The sequence below is a fragment of the Mya arenaria genome, chromosome 14, assembly GCF_026914265.1.
Source record: "Mya arenaria isolate MELC-2E11 chromosome 14, ASM2691426v1".
Lineage (NCBI taxonomy): Eukaryota > Metazoa > Mollusca > Bivalvia > Myida > Myidae > Mya > Mya arenaria.
The window spans coordinates 45,504,100-45,526,384 of record NC_069135.1 but is presented as its reverse complement, the minus strand read 5'-3'; the positions used below and the strand labels follow the sequence as shown (position 1 = coordinate 45,526,384).

At 36.1% G+C, this 22,285-nt stretch overlaps 1 protein-coding gene across 3 annotated transcripts; it reads right to left on the bottom strand.

Annotated features, from left to right (window-relative positions):
* Positions 1-1,947: 1,947 nt before the first annotated feature.
* LOC128217897 (histone-lysine N-methyltransferase SUV39H2-like) lies at positions 1,948-21,203 on the bottom strand. 3 transcript variants are annotated; one of them, XM_052925345.1, is made up of 6 exons: positions 20,995-21,203; positions 9,080-9,156; positions 7,745-8,623; positions 7,188-7,340; positions 5,156-5,294; positions 1,948-4,887 (listed from the first exon to the last, which is right to left on the bottom strand). In XM_052925345.1, exons 1-6 carry the CDS (start codon positions 21,167-21,169, stop codon positions 4,478-4,480), a joined length of 1,833 nt encoding a protein of 610 aa, XP_052781305.1. In that variant the 5' UTR covers positions 21,170-21,203; the 3' UTR covers positions 1,948-4,477. The 3 variants fall into 3 exon arrangements, with proteins under 3 accessions (XP_052781305.1, XP_052781307.1, XP_052781306.1); XM_052925347.1 differs by lacking the exon at positions 20,995-21,203 and adding an exon at positions 19,762-19,823; XM_052925346.1 differs by lacking the exon at positions 20,995-21,203 and adding an exon at positions 19,582-19,750.
* Positions 21,204-22,285: the final 1,082 nt, after the last annotated feature.

Genomic DNA, 22,285 nt, shown 5'->3' with positions numbered 1-22,285 from the left:
AATTTGTTCTCTATTTCAAGGTTATTGTTTATGAGTTTAATTGGGAAATATATAATTGATCAATGTGTTTCACTTGTACAATAACATAGGGGCCTTAAATTGTTTTCTACTTCAAAGCATTAGTTAACAGCCTGGTGGCCTAGCGGCCTAAAATTCCCCAAAACTAAATCCAGCAGCCCATAAAAAGGGGGGAAATGCTGATATTCGCTAAAGAATGTTGATTTATGAATAGAAACAGATATCATTGTTTTAGCTAAGAACGCATATAAAATGCTTTGAAGTAGGAAACATTTTTAGGCTGCTAGTCACATAAGGCAGCCAGGCCGCTATCTTTACGCCGCTAGGCCATTTCAGAACGTGGTGGAAATAGTAGTATCATCGTCATCAGCAGCAGCAGCACTACCACCACCATATCATCATCATTATTATTATGATTATTATTAGTAGTAGTAGTATTATCGTCATCTTCATCCATTTACCCTACATTTCTTTAGTTGTGTTTCACTCTGAGGTGTAATTTCCACATTGAATAATGTAAACACCACCATAGTCAAACAGATAATCCGATATGATCATGTAAACATATATGTATATAAACTGTATTGGTCACTTGTTGAAGTTGAGTGTTAGCGAGGCGTGTGAATACGAACAGATCACTTGAGTGTCACTTCCCTTATTCCACTCAAGTGATCACTTGAGTGTCTCTAGGGGAATGTGGTTTGAGTGTGAGTGAGAGTAGATGTTCTGAATTCAGCCCAAACTGTTAATCAAGGTGACATGCTGTGAGCCCAAGTTTGAACTTGGCCTACTCAAAAATACATCATACAGTGACTAACATCACTAAGCCTGTCATAGTCTCTTACATTCATGAAAGGATCTTAATAGACATTAGCTTTGGACATACCTTTTGCACTCATCTATGTCTATTACAACACTTACTTTCACACACAAACCCAAGGTCATTGCATTGCATACACCCATTTGAGGATATCCAATATAAATTGATATTTTGATGCCTTTGCAGGACTTTGATGAAGCTTTTGATTTTAAACCTCTCTTTTTAAGGCACGAATGACAGGGATGTCTGTGGCCATAAAATGCCATAATAACAGGGATATTCACGACCATAAAATGCCACAATGACTGTGGCCATAAAATGCCACAATGACAGGGATATCCATGGCCATAAAAGACCACAATGACAAGGATATTCGTGGCCATAAATTGCCACAATGACCAAGGATATCCATGGCCATAAAACGCTACAATGACTAGGATGTCTGTTACCACAAAATGCCACAATGACAGGAATGTCTGTGACCATAAAATGCCACAATGACAGGGATGTCTGTGACCATAAAATGCCACAATGACAGGGATGTCCATAAAATGCCACAATTACTGGGATGTCTGTGACCATAAAATGCCACACTGACAGGGATGTCTGTGGCCATAAAATGACACCATGACAGGGAAGTCCATAACATTCCACAATGACAGGGATGTCTAGCCATAAAATGCCACAATGACAGGTATGTCTGTGGCCATAAAATGCCACAATGATCGGGATGTCTGTGGCCATTAAATGCCACAATGACAGGGATGTCTGTGGCCATAAAATGCCACAATGACAGGGATGTCTGTGACCATAAAATGCCGCAATGACAGGGATGACTGTGGCCACTAAATGCAACAATGACAGGGATGTGTGGCCATAAGATGCAACAATGACGGATGTCTGTGACCATAAAATGCCACAATGAGAGATATGTATGTGGCCATAAAATGCCAAAATGACTGGGATGTCTGTGGCCATAAAATGCCTCAATGACAGGGATGTTTGTGACCATAAAATGCCAAAATAAAAAGGAATGTCCCTTGCAAAAAAAAAAGCCATAAAGACAGGGATGTCTGTGGTCACAATGACGGTCATACAAAACAGAACAATAAAACTTTATTCTTTACTTAAGTAATTAAAATTTGATAAAAGAAACTAATGGCAACATTCCACCTAAGGTACAATTGATACATTTGTAAAACTAGAGTAGTAAAATTGTGCTCAATAATCGTGCATTATTAACATATCTATCTGAATTCAATGGTTGAACAAAAACCTACTACATCTTTATTGAACGATTTAATATACAATCTCTTACAATTACATCTCTAGAAATATACATACACCAGATCAATATACTTCACAACAAGGAAAATCTGTTAACTAATATAAAATGAATGTTCTATTAGCGTGAAGACAATAGGTTTAATGTTTGATTACCCTTTTAAAATTGATCTATTAGTTTACATATTCCATCATATAAATTGGACAAGATCCTTTTTCATAAATACTACAAATAAATCATGGAGGTGATTATTTTAATGCTAGATGATTTGGACATAAACACAGTACATGTACAAACATATTTCCTGACAAAAATTAAAATTATAGAAGCATCACAAGATAAATGTGTCAAATTGCCCCCAAACATTGTTTAATGTTCTGAACAGATTTATGTATATACATTATTTTGATATCACATTTTGTACTGGAGGTACTTCAATGGTCAACAAGTTATACCAAACGTTTAAAAGAAATATTTAAAACAATACTTTACAGTACATAATCAGTGTTTACTTTCATTTCTTAACTACTTTCACAATTTAACATGATTACACAAGTGTTGCAAAGTTATTCACAAAGATTTAAATAAAATTTAAAATTTACAAGACAATGTACAAATACAAATTTAAACATCATAAAATACATTCCAAACTTCATACTAAGTGTATGTATAATGTTTCGGGCTTGTTCACGCTAAGTCATACTTTGATAAATGCATATGGGGTACTTCACTTTCTAGGGTTATTATATGAACTTTTTGAGTACTAGCTTGTCCCTGTAGTGTATCATTGTATCATTCTAGTAAACTACGACCATAAAACATCTTGTTAATACATTGGCAATTTTTATAGCCGATATTTGGTAATGGCCTCAATGCCAAAAGTATAAAAAAATATCCAAATGAAACTACCTGTTAGTTTATCTGATCAGAAGGCTTTTTTTTTCCATTTACTTACTCTCCGAAATTGGAATTGCATTCCACTTCACTCAATATGTCATTGTTTTAGGTGAGAATTTGGTCTATATGTCTCTTACTCTTTAACAACTAACTGACTAGTACAGATAGGCAGCTTAAAACCTGGTAACTTCAGGGGCTTTCCCCTCTGTGATCCCAACAAGGACAAACCCTGGACCAACAGCATTCAATGGTGATTTTTTTACCAGAGGGAACACTGTTTGATTGGTTCAGATTGAAAAACTGCAATTTAATGTTGTTGTTGAAGTTACAATAGCTCACAGATAAATGTTGAGGGGTATTTGAGTACATGTATAAAAAGATACAAAGCTGGTGAGAAAAATAAGTGTGAAGGTCATTTTCCAAAAATACTGGGAAACAAAACCTACAGCCAATTTTTTAACACTGGCCAATGTCATGGTTTGGTCCAAGTGAGCTTAAATCTATATTGATTGGTCAATATTAATCAAGTGTGCAAACTGGAAAACTTCAGACCTAAACTGTATACAAACGGCTATTGAACATTAACCAGAAAAATGTAAGTCTCTTATTCTATCACAATGCCTTATTGTCATATATTTAAATCTAATGCTACATTATTATTCATGAGTGACTATGAGAATAGATACAGCCCAAAATAACATTGATTATAATTATAAATATCAATAAAACAAAGGATGTTATATCTTAAATGATAGAAAGCTGAACCAAATATATTAACTGACACCTTTTCATGAAAATTATGTCCCATTTTCAGGCTGTGTCCCATGCAAAAACAGCTTTCATTTCCCGCCCCAAATCCAATTTTCCACATGAAAAAAGGGATATGAATAAACAGTAAAAATGTCTATAACTGCTTGATAACCATCATAATTATATTATTCAAACTACCTTTTGGCATATTTTTTTACCCGTGTCAAGGGCACAACCTGGCAAAATCCCTTGACCCTAATCTTTTCTGATTTTTTAGCTGTAGTTGACCATTTGTGTATATTACAATTAAAAACAAAAGTATCAATACAGATATACACATACACCCAAACGTTAAAAAAAGACTGCACTTAAAACAACAAAAGACAACTGTGTCCCTACCCTACATTTGTACCTAACATTTTGGAGACTGTTGCCCTAATGTCAAATAATAATATTTAGACCTTATGTTTCCAATCAAAAATGCACATGCCGATAATAAATGCAAGAAAAAATTACTGATTAATGCTGAAATAATTTTATTTGTCCATTAACCAAGCAAGTTCATGCAAAATTACTTTGTGTAATATATTTAATCCAAACATGTCGAATAATAATAATATTTAATGAGAATTGCATAATCTCAGTATCCTATGGTTAGATGTGACTTATAAATAATCCATTTGAGGCCAACTTGAGCCAGAAATAATCTAGAAGACAAATTTTCTGCAGTTCTTCGCCCCACACTGACAGACCATGCGGTACTCCTTGCTGCCTGTTTTGCCATCATCAGGAATAGAGGCATCGCCAGCTTCTGACACCATGTCTCCCACAGCAGGGTCCGCAGACGACGTCCAGTCTCCCGCAGCAGGGCCCTTCGATGACAGAGTGTCCCCAATGCCAGGGCTCTCAGACGACCCTTCTGTTCCTGACTCTGTTTCCTCACCCACGGAAGGCATATCTCCACACACCCCACCTACTGACTTGGTTGACTTGCTGGTGTTGGTAGCTTCAAACTCCAACTCCTCAAGTGCTCCATTTACATGGGACATGGGCTTCTCCACTGAGCCATTCGCAACTTTATTCAGAGCCTCTTCGGACCCACTCTCCTCTAATGGAGCTGCAAAACACAAATTACACAATACACAAAATATACAATTTCCGTGAATAAAAATGATATGAAAACTCCAAACACCTGAATTATTGGCTAGGAAGCTCGACAGATTCCTGAGCTAAACATTTTTGAGTCTAACACTGTACAGCTTAAACACATTTTTAGTGTTTATAGAAATCAAAAACACCATTTTCTTTCAGATCCAATATAAAAGACCTTACAGTTAACATGCTGCTTAAGAGGATGGAAACATTGAACATATACAAATACATACAGTGTGCCTTGCTGGACATGTAGTCAAATGTGAGTTCTTCTCCCTTTTCGATTGTTCTGCGTGAAAAGAGCGCAATACGGGGCAGTCGAGGGTCTAGAGTGTTAATCCATACACTGTACACTTCCAGGTTTGGGTCACACTGAAAACACACAACATGCTCAAACAGTTTCTCAAATCATTTTTATGCCCTTATTTGACAAACTGATATTACTACTTATACCAAAAGGCAAGTCAAGTAGCTCAATTTTTTTCACTGAACTGCAAGTGGATGGAGTCATGCATTTGACAAACTTAAACGTAATAACTAGGGATGACAACGAGACCCAAGTACTCGATCAATCATCCTTGATTACCAAATCACTACTTGAGTACTTGAAAAATATCTTTTTATATTGACCCTAATAAATTATTTGACAGTTCTTGTGAGAGTTGCACACTGTCAACAAAGGGCCCTTATTTGCAAATAGCACTTGCGTCAATTAGTGAAGTTTTGATAGCGGTTCATCTCCAGCACAATTGTATTGTCTACCAATTAGAGAGTTTCACCAAACAATGGACGTTGACACGCGAATTAGTACCGACTGTTAGATCAATGATTCCTGAATGGGCGTACTTTTTGCAATGATTATCACAATTGATTGGTGGATATCTAAATTCAGGAACTATGCATATTGATGAGGTAAACAACAATATTTGATTTCAGTATGGAAAACTGTAATTTTAAATATTATTTCACAGAGTAAACAACTAAACAAATTTATAAATAATTTTTGTTCATTGCAATTCTGATCATCTAGACGCTCGAATCTGATCAGGGTTTTTCTTTTCATTGATATTGGAGTACATATATGTATGTAAAAAAATAAAATGAAAAGGACAGATGAAACAACATTTGATTTCTTTGTATCAATTTTTCTGTTATGGTAGATAATGACAGTCTTATTGAAAGATGGAAATGGCCTATATTACAACCAACGCACACATCAACGATACAGGTATACACAAACTTTTTTCCCGAAAACCATTTTCAAGTTATCCGAGCAATCGAGTACCCGAGTACTCGATCTAAAGATTGTCACGAGTACTGGAGTACAAATTTGACTACTCATTGCCATCCCTAGTAATAACATCAATCATTGCACATTCAATAATGACAAATTTGCAATGATTTTTATTGTCATTGGACAATTTTTTAAGTTCATTGATTAGAACAAGATTGCAAATCATATCCATTCAATTAAAACAGGCAATTTTTTTTTATATGTTATCCCCATCTGATTAGGCAAAGTAGATGGAATTGAAAATAAGTGCTAGGGAAATATTCCAACTGCAATACAAAGCTACAGAGTGGTGGATTCTAATAAGGTTTTGATATGAGATATGAATTTGTTTGCAATTGTTTGAAAAAAAAAGTATATTGTAATTGCATGTAGTGTAGCATTTTTTTAAAAATATTTATTTGATGAAAATTGGACTAAATATAATGCCTCTTGTTTGTTCTAAAGATTTTTCTTAGATTTTACCTTGTGACCTAGTTTTGACAAATGTGACCCACTTTTGCAAGCAATTGAGATTTCACCAAGGGGAACATCCTGACCAAGTTTGAACATAATCTGCCCAATCCCTTCCAAGATATGGTTCCGGATAAAAACAAGAGCCCCATGAGGGCCTATGCTCCACCGGCATGGCTCTTGTGGTCATTTTCAATCCAGAGCATGTATGTTTGGGTAAAAGGTAACAAACATATAGTTCATGTTTTTTGTTTGGGTTACCTGAAAATGTTGAACGTTCAATATCTGAGGACAGAAAGTGTTGTAAACAGATTAGTTGCATGAAATAATTTAATATGTACCACGTAAAGGTCATCTGACCAAAAAATGCTTTCAAAACTGTACTCATGGTCAAAACAATTATATAATGTACCTTCTGATTCAAAAACTGAACAGGATCATTGACATCATTTTACTAGCATGTACTGGCAACTGGTTGATTAAATGAAAAATCTTCAAAAATGAAGGAGACAACAACATACACTATGGTTGACGAAGTGCGACACATTTCCGTACACAGCTGCATCCACAGTGAAGGGACAATCGTCACCGTTAAAGTCTAGATCAAACAGGTATGTGCGGCCAACAGAGTCATATGTCTTTCCTCGTATCTCAGCCTCCTCGTTACTGATCACCTGTCCAGAAAGTTAAACATAACATTATTAACAATATATAATTGCCTGACAAGAATGGGATTTTTTTTTATTTCGAAAAAGTACATGATAATTAAAATATTATGAGAAAATCTCATAAGATATAGCTTAACTTTCAAACCCTATTTTATGGTATTGTTTTGAATGTCACAACTAAAAGATACTTCATTTTATAAAATGCAAAAAAAATATATTTTTAAAAACTTTTGCAAAGGTTAAAAGAACAATTAGCAAAAAAGATTACTTAGTTTTAAGTTACCATAATCATTTTTATTAACTATAAAGCTTAGCCGAATTCCTTTCATTTGGATTAATAATTGTGGTATGCAACATTTGGACTTGTAGCCCTACTTTAAGTAAAATGCGTTCTTTACGCCATCCCCTACCTCCCCAACATACTCCATGACGAAGGTGCCGGCCTTGATTTTCTGTAAGGCTTTCACCCCCCAGCCTCGACCGTTGCTCGTGCGGAACACACAAACCTTATGTTTGCGACCCTGCTGTACAACACGGTTTGGACATTCTGGCCCACACTTGCAGCGTTTGTTGCACTCATAGATGGGTCGTCCTGCGTGGATACGCAGCCTCTTGTACTTGAAGTAGGCAAACTCCACGCCAAACTGAGCAGCACAACATCCTTTTTTCTCATTCAGACAATCCTCACATTCACAGCCTATCATTGGATCGTCCGGGATCACAATCCCTGGACCAGCTTTGTAATCATTGATGTACTCAAAACTCTCAGGAGGTCCTTCCAAGTCAACAGTGTTTTCTACACTTATAGAAGCAGGATCAGTATTAACTTTGTTCAAATGTTTCTCCCATTCTATCATCGCATTCTGGATCTCCAATTTCTTGAGTTTGTAAGCCTTTGTTTTTGGGTTTAACAGTGCTTTACTGGTATTGTTAAATTTTGGCAATTTGAGACCTTGACAGTTCATTACACCATTGTATGACTTGGTGATCTTATCCGGACTAGTTTGAGAGATCAGTGTAAGAGGACTAATTGTATCGTTACTAGCTATAAGCTTCTGGAAAAGTTTATCAATTCTGCTCCGCTTTGTTTCCCGTTCATCATCATTTTTCCCATCCCTTATCTCGTCAAACTTGCGTTTTTCTCTCAGACCGGAGTACTCTACATGTCCTGTCTTGTTGCGCACATGGAACTCCTCTATGAGGTTTGGGCATTCCAAGTTGGTCGAGGGTTCCCAAGTGTTGTGTTGGTTGCTCCAGCCCTTCCATTTTATCAGGTAGAAGTCTACACCCTGCAAAATAAATCATTTACCATTGTTGCTTCAGTTATACAGGTTTCAAAAGTTTCTCGCATTTAACTCGGACTTGAATGGAATGGAAAGTCATTTTTGTTTATAATTTGATCATTTGTAGCAGGATAAAAATGCAAATATTATATGCACAGTATAATAATTATTTACTCATACTATATTTAGCAATGGCCTGTTTTCTAAAAACGTAACATTAATTAAGGAATCTTTAAAATATCAGAGATTCAGACTCCCATTTAATAGCAGGGTTTTCAATAAGAATTGGTTGAACCGTCTCAAATAGTCAAGTAACTGACCAGCTTCTACTTATTGTAACCTAATTTTCCAAATTTGAACAGGCCCAATTGCCTTTTAAACTATCAGATTGGGCCGGCATTGTTTCTTATTGAGAAAGCTGGAATAGACCAAGAGTTTGGTCAATAGTGACAAGAATCTTACCTCATCCTGACAGTGGTCAATGATTTTTTCCACCTCAAAATTCTCCTCATCCCACTTTATAGTCCCTGCAGCTACCACTGAAAGACAATGATGGGTAAATGAGAATTACTTTCAATTAGAACATTATAAATGTCTTCACTTAAATGTAATATATACTTTATTTATTATTGATTGAAGTGCAACGTGTTATGTGAAAGGTAAAATCAGGCAGTTAAAAGACATACATTGGCAAAGAAGAAACAAGATTCAATTGTGCGTTTACCGTAAGTTAGTACAAGCATGAGAAGGGAAAATATATACATAACAGGATATTGAACAATTGCAAACCCTTAGTTTATTGCTAAATTACAGCATATAACAGAGTATTCAGAATCTTGTCAGTTTGGCTCATGTCATATTACATCTTCAATGTATATTTTCATCAAAATAATATTTTCCAAAATGTATCCATAGCAATTTGTTTGTATTTTATCATCCATGTCAAACATTACAAGATCATAAATTAATGAAATGATCTGGTCTTCGTCAGCACTAAGATAACAACAAGAGCTGTCACAGGAACATGATAAATGCTCCCAAAAGGCCTAGTAGGACAGATGGCCAATAGTATTTGGGCCTATAATGGCTATATGGACAAATTATAGAACATTTTTTCATGACGACCCCAACCTTCCCATCAATCTTTCAAATATTGATCGCTTATGTTTTAAAAGTCAATTTGTGCCAATTTTATACCTTAAAAATATGATTGTTAGGCATTAATGAGCTTGTGTGAATATCTAACATAATTTTAGAGATATTTTTGCCAGGATTCAGGTTTTTAATGAAAACCTTGAACAGAACAAGAGCTGTCACAGAGACAGCGCACTATTCCGCCGCTTTTCAGTGTAAGGATTGAAAAGTTTTGGCAAAACATGCATGGATCACTGTTAGATTAGATTTCAATGCAATACATGGTGTGCGGAGATATTAACATCAATGCGGTTACATGCAAAATTTTAACCAGAATTTTTAAGTGTAATAATAAAGGGCCATTATTTGCAAAACACAGTTATCTAACTTGATTATTCAATTACAAATGTAGGTTGGGTTGTTGAATACCATTGTATAAAGTCTCAATGCAATACATCACGTAGTTGCTGAGATATTATCCTATGTGTGCTAACATGCAAAACCTTGACCAGAATTTCTAAGTCGCATAATAAAGGGGCAAAAATTATATAATATGAAAGATAGAGTTATCTTACTTGATTAAATAATAAGATTAAATGGTTGGGAGCCTGTGTGTAAAGTTTCAATGCAATACATGATGTATTTGCTTGAGCATTGACTTAAAAGTGGTTACATGCAAAACAATAACAAGAATTTCTATTTTGAATGAAAAAGGGGCCATTATTTGAATTTAATGCAAACTAGAGTTATCTTACTTGGTTATTTATGTAGATTGGATGGTTGAGTACCATTGTATCAAGTCTCAGTGCAATACCTCAAGTAGTTGCTGAGATATTAACCTATGTAGTGTTTTAGCTAAAGCGGAATGGAAGGGCGGCACGCCCTGCCCTTTTTTGACCCCGCCCCGTTGCCCCTTTTTACACGCCTTGTCATATTTTTCCCGCCCCCTTCTGGCCATTCAGATCGTTGTTTATCACAAAGTTACGCCCTAAAACTATTTCATTGGTCAATGTCGCCGTTTCCTAATCTGTCACAGATCAGTGCGTTCTAAGGCACATGACCGTCATCACCGCGGGTCTGATTAACGGTAGTTCGCGCTTATAATCAGGGTGCTAATTGATGTTCATTATGACACATTATTCCTTGTCTGGGACATCGAAGTTGTACCTCTAAATGTCGATCTTTGATGCCGATGTTGTTACAAATTTAATTAATTTAGCAATTTATAATCGGTAATCTCCTAATCACACAATTGGGTCGTCTATCATCCAATTATTGAAACGTCCCATTTTAACCAATCAGAGAAGACACTGGTCAAATGATTAAAAGTTTGTTAAATTGCGATAGAAAACGCGAAGAAAGGATGAACAAGAGCTGTCACAGTATGTGACGAATGCCCCCGAATGTGACATTGACCTACGAACAAGGTCAGTACATGAAAAGTTTATCTTGCCTTTACGTGTCAAATACATATGGCAAGTTATTTTAAATTGCCTCTGAACATTAAAAAATACCACCCATACTTGACAACCTACACTGTTATGTCCTTATATTCAGAATACCCTTGTGAATAAACACTTAGTGTATCTTTCACCTTAGAGGTAGGGACATGGGTCTTGCACACGACACGTTGTCTTCGTTTGTGGAACACATGTAGCAAGTGATCTTAAAATCTGTCCATAAAAGGGAAAGTAACAGCCCTGACACGACAACCTATACTCTATGTCCTTATATGCAGCACTCCATTGTGAATAAACACTAAGTGTGACCTTGACCTTTGAGGTAGGGACACGGGTCTTGCACGCGACACGTCGTCTTGGTATGTGGAACACATGTGTCAAGTTTTTTTAAAATCTGTCCATACAAGGGAAAGTTACAGCCCGGACACGACAACCTATACTCTATGTCCTTATATGCAGCACTCCATTGTGAATAAACACTATGTGTGACCTTGACCTTTGAGGCAGGGACACGGGTCTTGCACACGACACGTCGTCTTGGTATGTGGAACACATGTGGCAAGTTATTTTAAAATCTGTCCATACAAGAGAAAGTAACAGCCCGGACACGACAACCTATACTCTATGTCCTTATATGCAGCACTCCATTGTAAATAAACACTAAGTGTGACCTTGACCTTTGAGGTAGGGACACGGGTCTTGCACGCGACACGTCGTCTTGGTATGTGGAACACATGTGTCAAGTTTTTTTAAAATCTGTCCATACAAGGGAAAGTTACAGCCTGGACACGACAACCTATACTCTATGTCCTTATATGCAGCACTCCATTGTGAATAAACACTATGTGTGACCTTGACCTTTGAGGCAGGGACACGGGTCTTGCACACGACATGTCCTCTTGGTATGTGGAACACATTTGGCAAGTTATTTTAAAATCTGTCCATACAAGGGAAAGTTACAGCCCGGACACGACAACCTATACTCTATGTCCTTATATGCAGCACTCCATTGTAAATAAACACTAAGTGTGACCTTGACCTTTGAGATAGGGACACGGGTCTTGCACGCGACACGTCGTCTTGGTATGTGGAACACATGTGGCAAGTTATTTTAAAATCTGTCCATACAAGAGAAAGTTACAGCCCGGACACGACAACCTATACTCTATGTCCTTATATGCAGCACTCCATTGTGAATAAACACTAAGTGTGACATTGACCTTTGAGGTAGGGACACGGGTCTTGCACCCGACACGTCGTCTTGGTATGTGGAACACATGTGGCAAGTTATTTTAAAATCTGTCCATACAAGGGAAAGTTACAGCCCGGACACGACAACCTGTACTCTATGTCCTTATATGCAGCACTCCATTGTGAATAAACACTAAGTGTGACCTTGACCTTTGAGGTAGGGACACGGGTCTTGCACGCGACACGTCGTCTTGGTATGTGGAACACATGTTGCAAGTTATTTTAAAATCTGTCCATACAAGAGAAAGTTACAGCCCGGACACGACAACCTATACTCTATGTCCTTATATGCAGCACTCCATTGTGAATAAACACTAAGTGTGACCTTGACCTTTGAGGTAGGGACACGAGTCTTGCACGCCACACGTTGTCTTGGTATGTGGAACACATCTGGCAAGTTATTTTAAAATCTGTCCATACAAGGGAAAGTTACAGAGCTGGACGGACGGACGGACGGTGCGATTTTAATATGCCCACCTTCGGGGGCATAAAAATGTTGTCAAGTTTTAGTAAACAATTGATACTTGCAGTGTAAAAACAAGGCACACTTTTTAGAACAGTGTTTCGTTTGAAGCAGACGGTCATTGAAAAACAAACGGTGGCGCTATTAGCCTAAGAAAATCAAATACTTGACTTCATGACCAATATTTGATAGTTTTTGTGTTGAATGTTCGTAATGAAAATTTGTTTTGATATCTCAAAACTTTTTTATTTGCTTTATATAGCTTTTACTTACAGTATTTTCCTCTGTACGATGTTTAAAAATAGAAGATTCGGCGAGTCACCGCCATTTTGTCATAACATTTTTCGGAGTTTATTTTTCGATTTTCTAGTTCTATTATTAAGTATTAGTGAGTTTTTCATGAAGGATAGAGATTTTAAATGTCATTTTGTTTTAAAATGACAGCATGTTAAAATTTATTTAACCAAAGACAAGTAAACAACAGCAAAGCTGAATGTGACATTCGTACCCTATCCTGATCGTACCAAAACAAGATTCGCCCCCTGCACTTAAATGTTTTTAACAGCTCATATATAAGGCCATTCTGTTTTTTTGTAATGGTATTTTTTTTAACTGTCTTTGTTTTTTTTATACACTTTTTTGGAGGTAAACTTTACATTGCAAAAAGGAGACTATAGACAAGTACACTTTTGATAGGCCAAACAAGAACACTTTTTAACATTCCATCTAGTAAAAGCAATCAAAGTAAATGTGAATTTAAAGTTTTGTGGCATGGTACAATATTTATCTCAGGTTTAAAGATAAGTATCTCGTCTCCTTTAAGTCTCCCCACTTCTCCCTAATTTGAATGGTGGGAGAAGTGACTTCCCCAAAAAATCAGCCTTGTGAGAGCCCTGGTGACAACAACCCGAGATGGTAAAGAAAGTGTCTGAAGTGAAAATGAACAAGAAAAAAGAATTAAGAGTATTCAGTAGGGATATTACTACAATGTGTGCATGAACATGCATGTGCTTTGATAAGGTACATGATCGTTTTACAACAATACAAAGCTAATATTGTGCACATTGTTTTCCCATTTAAGAAAGCACCATGCCCCTATTTTAGCCCACCCTGCCCTTTTTTTGGCCCACCCTGCCCTTTTTAATTCCTGGCTAAAACACTACTATGAGTGCTTGCACGCAAAACCTTAACCAGAATTTCTCAGTCAAATAATAAAGGCCTATTATTTGCATTAAATGCAAACTAGAGTTATCTTACTTGGTTAATTGAGTAGGTTGGATTGTTGAGTACCATTGTATCAAGTCTCAGTGCAATACCTCAAGTAGTTGCTGAGATATTAACCTATGTGTGCTTGCATACAAAACTTTAACCAGAATTTCTAAGTCAAATAATAAAGGCCTATTATTGGCATTAACTGCAAAGTAGAGTTATCAAACTTGGTTAATTAAGTAGGTTGGATGGTTGAGTACCATTGTATAAAGTCTCAATGCAATACCTCAAGTAGTTGCTGAGATATTAACCTATGTGTGCTTGCACGCAAAACCTTAACCAAGGGTTGACGCCGACGCTTGGGTGAGTAGTATAGCTCTCCTTATTCTTTGAATAGTCGAGCTAAAAAATGGTATGAAAAAAACACAATCATTTATGTTAACGTTCATCAAGAAAACATTTCAAAAGCACAGTCCCTTCGGGCCTGTTACTGACATAGTTTACAGGCCCTAGTGTATTAATGATATATGGGTTATTTCTTTTTAATAGTTCAATGCCAAATTATTAAAAAATAAATGGGTAAGCCTAAAAGCACAACTCGTGAAACTAGAAAGGGCCCAAAACATAATAGATTTACCCAAATACCATTCAAAAAAGTGGATCAACACTCATGCTAAGTAGAAGATTTTTGTTAAGTGAGAGGAAAGAAAACAATTGAATTCAACTATAATAGACCGCTTCAAAAAATGATTAGCAAAGCACACTGGAAGGTCTTCAAAAAATGATTTGTACACCAGTCTGAAACTTGGAATTTTCCCAATAATTTACATACATGACGTCTTTTAACAAGCGCAACTTAATGAATGTACGTCAAGTTGACTTAGGGTCAAGCTTTTATAATTTATTTTGCAGTTTCTTTAAACAGTGTCGATTCACAGGCCCAACTTATGAAAACAACTGGCCTCCCAAGACAAAAGGGGCAGACCTGGACATCAGTATTGTTGGCTAATTCGAGGCCTTCATTAAAAGAATGAAGAAACAATATAATAAGCACTGGATAACATTTAAGTGCATTTATGATGTAGATAAATGGCTTGATCATGTTAAAGTGTTCATTAGTTATTCACCTACCCATTCACCTCACCTTATGACCAATCAGCCTGCCAAGTTTGAGGTCTCTGGGACCAAGCATTCTCCAGTTATTAATCGAAAACTCAAGGTCACCACAATCTTGGTCCAATTTCCATAATTTCAATAGGGTTAACCAACTCATGGGAACAAGTGTTTTAAGTTATTGACCACGACCTTGACCTCAGAATCAAAAGGGGTTTATCTGCTGGTCACAACCAACTTACCCACCAAGTACTAGGTCACTAGGCCCCAGCATTCTTCGTTTATTGATCAGAAATATATTTTGAGCTTAACGTCACCATGACCTTGACCTTTCACTGACTGTCTTCAAAATCAAAAGGGTTCATCTGCTGGTCATTCTGTTTAATTTGATGAGTATAATGTAAGTCTTGAGTTACCAGTGTCAATATAAACATTTCTACTAGGGATGCAAACGAATGGCAAAATTGATATTCGGTAATTCTTTTGATCGAATATTCAAATATTCGAAAACCAAAATACATCTTTTTGAAGTTGTAGTAAACTATTATTATCATTATTATCATTCGGCTAAGTAATTTTAATCCAACTTTGTCTTTGCAACTACACACGGCGGACCCTGATTTCCCCAAATGAGCCTCTGAAATTCCTCATTTTTACTTAGAAAAAGTAATACATTATGAACAATCAAAAACAAAATCGAATAATTCCGCTGCTTTCATATTGTGAATTATGTGAAATTAGATGGATTCCTTTTCAAATGGCGTAATGAGCCAATGGAGGGACGAGCAGCCGCGTTCTGGGATAGACCTCTGCCTTATATACCAAACAAACTCGGGAACTAGTAAAATGATAAAACGAAAACATATATGAATTTGATTCTTCTATTGTACATCAATAGAGGCAATATATCCTAAAACGCTATACTATACAGTTACATTTCAAAGCAAGAATATAAGTATCTTCCATGGCCGAGTGTAAGATAGGTTCATCCCGACCCTCGCGCAGGGTGTTTTGCGGAAACTCGGTAAACCTCGTTTCCGCAAAACACCCTACGCTCGGGTCGGAATGAACCTATCTTACACGAGCGGCTATGGTAGATGCTTTTTCTCCCACCTCAGTTAAACAAAATTAAGTAAAAATGTATTTGTTGCTGGAACTCTTTTGTGCTTAGTGAAAATAATTGCGTATGGATATCTGATAGCACATGGTTGTCATGGATATGCGCGCAATGATCCAGTAAATGTTAATAGTCAAATCGGTCTTTTTAAATAGTTCTAAGGAGAATGAAGCATTATTTCTTAAATACCTCCCATCTTTAGACTTTAGAAGGAAAAGATTCGACATGATTCAAGTGTTTAGAATAGTACACAATATTGATGACATGAGTATGACAACATTTTTCACCTTTGCTGACAATAGTGGTACCAGAGGACACAATTTGAAATTATTTAAACCTAAAGCAAGGAAATCATTACGTCAAAATTCTTTCAGCAATCGTATAGTTTCAACTTGGAATAATTTGCCACATGAATTAGTGAACACCACATCTGTGAATGCCTTCAAGGCAGGTCTTGATAAACTTTGGAAAAACAAACGGTTTGATACTTCTGAAGTATATTAAGTCATACCGAAGGCGGAGAACTTACAGACGAAGCAGTTTAAAGGGATTTACTAGCCTTTTAGGGCTAAAGAAGTTCCCTAGACGACAAAAGGTAGACAAAAGGTAGGTAGAATGCTGCTTGAAAACTGTTTTATGGTGACATTTGAAGCAAGAAATTAATTAGCATTCTAAATATTACCATAAGACAAGATTTCCTTGATGCTACTGACGACAGTCTTCAACAAGGGAGGTAATTACAATGTTGTGACCATTAAAAAAGGAGTTCCATACGGCAGGGTTTCCGCCAGCCCTTTATGGCATGTCGGGCCTGACGTGCCTTCCGCTGGCAAGGCTAATTACCGACATGCGTTAATTATGCCGACATGCTTTAATCCGCTTAGCAACAACCCTTATCAAAACAATCATCAGTTCTGACAATACACAATTTTGTTGCGATTGCAACGGTTGACTGACAGCCAGAAGGCGTGTCGGGACTAATACGGCATTTGTATCAGCCATTCAGGATCGACGACAGCATGAAGGCGTGTCGGTGAGGTTCAACAGTGCAATTAACCAAACTCCTCCTATTCTTTATCAAAATGGGAATGTGTGAAAAACACCACTGTCGTAATTGGGACGTTCATCACTATAATCATCTATGAACGCAAAGTAAACAATATGTCTTAATTGAGTTCGGTAACATAAATCATGTGTCGTTTTATTTTGTTTCTTAATCCCGAGTCTGTTTGTTAACCAATTATTAAATTATTATTGAGAACCGTGTGAAGATATCTGTGTTATTATCAGGGCTCTCACTAGGCTGAAAATTTTGGGAGAAGTGACTTCTCCCTTCAGTCAAATTAGGGAGAAGTGGGGAGACTTTAGGGAGAAGTGATGCTTTTTATAACACCTGATACAAAAACTATGCCATACCACACACCTCAGTTTATATTCACATTCAAATTGTTTGCTATAACTATATAAAATGTTCATAAAATAATGTATCATTTTTGGCTCAGCAAAAGTGTATTTGTCAATGTCACATAGTTTATCTCCAAATAGCATCTAAAATGAACCAAAAAAATACATCTAAGGATTTGAAATAATCATAATGACCTCATAAATGAACTGTCAATAAAGTAGGGGGACGAATCTTGTTTTGGTACGTTCGGGATAGGGTACGAATGTCACATTCAGCTGTGCTGTTATTTACTTGTTTCTGGCTAAATAATTTTAATTATGCTGACATTTAAGAACCAAATGACATTTAAATCAGTGTCCTTGATGAAAATTTTACCAATACATAATGGAAAGTTGAAAAATTAACTCGGAAAATTGTTCTGACAAAATGGCGATCTCGCCGATTTTTTTTTGACATCGTAACTGTGACAGGAGAAAATTACTGTAAGTAAACTACATTTATATAAAGCAAAAAAATAATATTTTTTTGTGTTTACAAATCATTTTTCATCATGAACATTTCACTAAAACCAATCAAATATTTGGTGATACGTCATGTTATTGATTTTCTTAGCGCCTACTTGCCGATGGCCGGAGATGGCTATGACCGTCTGCTTCAAAAGCAACAATGTTTAAATGTCTTGCATTGTTTATTTAATACATATATTAATTACTTTTTAACTTAAATTAATGCTTGACACGATATTTCATAATTATGTCTCCAATTCTATCTCATTTTAACGAACTTATATCATTTGATCAGAGTCTTCTGAATGCACATTCTGATTGGTTAACTTTCAATAGCTCCGCCTACTGGCGATGTTTTGGTAATTGGATGACACGGCCCAATTATCGGATTAGGAGATTACCAATTTGTATGAATGGCTTATTGTGATGTTTTGACTAATGGGACATTGGCCAAATACTCGCTGATTGACAGATTTACAATGTGCTAAAATTTTCGGCGAAGTCAATGTCGCTTTGATGATACAAATGGGCGAAGTCTGGGAATTTTAGGCGACCACTTCGCCCAAGTCGCCCCCTCGCGAGAGCCCTGATTATAAACAAGGGTTATGCTATGTTGTCGTATGTAATTGAGTCGCGTTCCCGTCTTTAGTTTAAAAGTGTAAAGTTATATTTTTTGTTGCTTATTATTAAACTTTGATTATTTTCTTTTTCTTTTAATTTATTTAGAAAAAAAGATAAATAAATCTGAAAATGCACATTACATTCCCTATAAGTTATTATTTAGCCGACCCGGCTTTAAAAATATTAGCTGTAGCAGCTTTAAATATGAATACACCCACGAGCAGTCGCTTTGCTCAGGGCTCTTTTTGTGTTCCAGCATGCAGTGTGCTTTACAAGTTTTACTGTGACGTCAACGGTGTCAATATAAATAATACCCGCACTAAACGAAACATGAGTCGATCGATATCATCGATATTGTATTGTTGGAAAACTTGAGAAATACCAATAATTAATGAAGAGAAACCATTAAACTTTTTCACAAATATTTTTAATGTTAATCGGACTTGAGTTGGTAATTCTAAATCATAGGAACATCACTGTAAACTTGTTTAAAATGCAGGAAATTGCACCATTTTGGATACAAAAATTTAAAAAAAATCGACGTCAGGAGGGGACACCCCTCCCAAACCCTCCCCTTCTGACATGCCTTATGAAATTCCTGGCGGAAACCCTGTACGGGCATTTTATCTTCGCCCGTGGGCAAGATAAGAATATCTAGCATGGTTAAATTATTGGATCAACTTACCTGAGGTGGGAGAACAGTGCATCTAAACATGGAAAACAGTTAACAGCACATACATGAAACTACATTATTGTAGCACATGTCATGCATAGTATCCCGGAACAACGGGTTTTCGACCGCCTAAGGATTATTTACATTTGTATCATAAATAAGTGATAATAAAAAATAAATGTTTGTGTGTACCATTTAAAGCAATCATTCATCTTTTAAAAAAACAAAAAAATAAAATCTGTTTCAATCGTCTGTTGTTTACATTTTGAATCCAAAATGGCGGCTGTCACATGTTGTATTTGACCTAGATACAACATGCTTTCGACCATGACCTTTAACTATACTTCGCAACAAAAGTTTGTGCACAATATTTTTTTATTTTAATTTGTATAACTTGTTTAAACTGTTTAATGTATTTTAGTTTAAAAAAAAAGTTCTTAGATATTTACATATTTGCCATACAGTCACTTTTTAGTGACTTATCACCACAAGAGTGGCAAAGGAATGCATCATCCTTTCTAATGGCTTTCACATGGGTACAAAATGATAAATTCACCCATCATGAACCCTGTTATCACTGGTCCACTCTGAATGAGCCTCATATGACCTGCCTAGGCTGCAATATGTTTCATTTTATGGTAACTGAGCTCCCAAATTCAATTCAATACAGTTACCTGTAGATGAATTTCATTAATTTTAGAATAAGCAACATACCATATTTTGATGCGCTTTTAATGTTGTGCACTATACTAAGAAAACAATAGGGCATAGGTTTTAGGCTTTGGTAGATATGTAAGATCTGGCAAACAAAAACAACACGATTTTAAAGAACTATTTTACATGTGAAATCATTTTAAACAAGGGTCAAATTTGGCATTAATTAAAAATGACAAATTGGTGTTGTTTCAAGTATAACTTAAGTTTTTTTAACACCACCATTCCCATTCTTTTTCAAATGAAGTTTTCTGACAGTTATACTGTTATGGTTAACAATTGGAGCTTATTTTTACCGGAAGTGACGCAAAATAGAAGTGATTTACCCATTTTCAGGAGGCGGTCGAAAATAGGTTGTGGTCGAAAATAGGTTGTTCCGGGATATCACGGCGATTTGAGCAATGTTGCACAGCTTAATTTGCAACCAAGACAGCACATTAGTGTGAAGGCCGTTTCCATCAATCCTTAATTGGCAAAGGCATTTAAATTTACCGAAAATAATTTATTTTTTGGTGTCACTTGTCCAATAGCCAGTTGTAAATTACGGGGACTTTTTATAGTACCCGACGATATGCATATATTATTCACCAGGGTTTGTCGAAAATTTAAATTAAATACTATAAGCTTAAAGGCCATGCTCTCATTTATTATCTTAAACTCAACTGTAAACAGGGATATTATAGTAAATGTTAAGAAGCACAAAAATCTCACATTTACTGACAGCTTTCTGAGCAAGTGATGGACCCAATTTGACAAGTGTAGAATACAGAAGAAATTTGTTAGTTTCAGATGACAACTGAATCTTTTGATGGATGCATCTCTTTTGCAGATCGCGGATTGACGACAAGCAAGAAACTTCCGATTCATATATTGAAACAACACTCATTTTCGGATGTTTTCTTATTTCATTTTTGGCGGGGTTGGCGCTTCCGGTAGAGCTGTGAATAAATTTGAATTTAGGCTACATACCACTTATTTTTTGGTATAGAAAGTGTTGTCTGCTCCACATATGTTAAGATGTAATGGACTCTTCTTGAAAGGATGTGAACTCACTCATCAAAACGAGATGTTCGTTGTATAACGGTTACGAATACTATTAAGATACATCTTGCCTCGAAGAATAAAATATGATTTTACTCAAATTGTCAGTAGCGGTTTTAAAACGTCCAAATTTACTTTTCGCGTCATTATCGGAGAAAAAAAGTAATTAAAATACGCTCAAAATGTACCATTTGGACTAATAATTGTTAAAATTTCTTAACGTTTTGAATTTCGGTTCTAAAAATAGGGGCAAATGTCAAAAGGCTGTGTCCCTAATTAAGTTACGCCCCTCCCCCCTCTCCCCAAACGTCAATTCCTGGACCCGGATACCCTTAGAACATTTCATGACTTAAATGGTCTATTTACATGGGACCCAGTTCATTCGTCACTCAGTCATCTTGTTCTCTCTAATTTTTGGTCAACTTGTATCCATCGGACGGTCATTTAGTACCATACCATTGGTTACATTGTACCCCACCTGTTTCTGTACAAAGTATATATATTTTTAATGGTAGATCTAGCGATGTATTATGTAATGTGATTTATACGTATACAGTGTAAGATTCTTGAACAATGAAATATTCATTTTTAAACTAAATTATTTGCAGACTATAAGAATTATATATTTTAAAAGATGTTTGTCTGAAAAGAAACAACAGCACCTCTTTAACTTATGGGGATGTTTGCGCTTGTTAATACCCCATTCGGACAGGAAGTCACGTTAAGCTTTATCAGTTAATTTGACACTGATTTAATAGGGTTGAATCTTTGGTAGCAAGGTTGATTTTGAACATGGTATTTCTTACAATGATAAAAATTAAGTTAAATAGTCACTCTATATATAACAGCTCTGCATTCTGCTTGGCAGTAAATACAAAAAAAATATGATAAAGACGTCGTCAAATTAACGTAAATATTGGTTAAAAACATTTCATACCTAAGACAAATATGAACATTGTTT

Coding starts and splice junctions, on each gene's coding strand:
- LOC128217897 (XM_052925345.1), bottom strand. CDS start 21,169: ATGAGTGTTGTTTCAATATATGAATCGGAAGTTTCTTGCTTGTCGTCA. Junction 9,157..20,994: donor TCAGAAAGCTGTCAGTAAAT/GTGAGATTTTTG, acceptor ATTGTCTTTCAG/TGGTAGCTGCAGGGACTATA. Junction 7,341..7,744: donor TCATGGAGTATGTTGGGGAG/GTAGGGGATGGC, acceptor CTTTCTGGACAG/GTGATCAGTAACGAGGAGGC.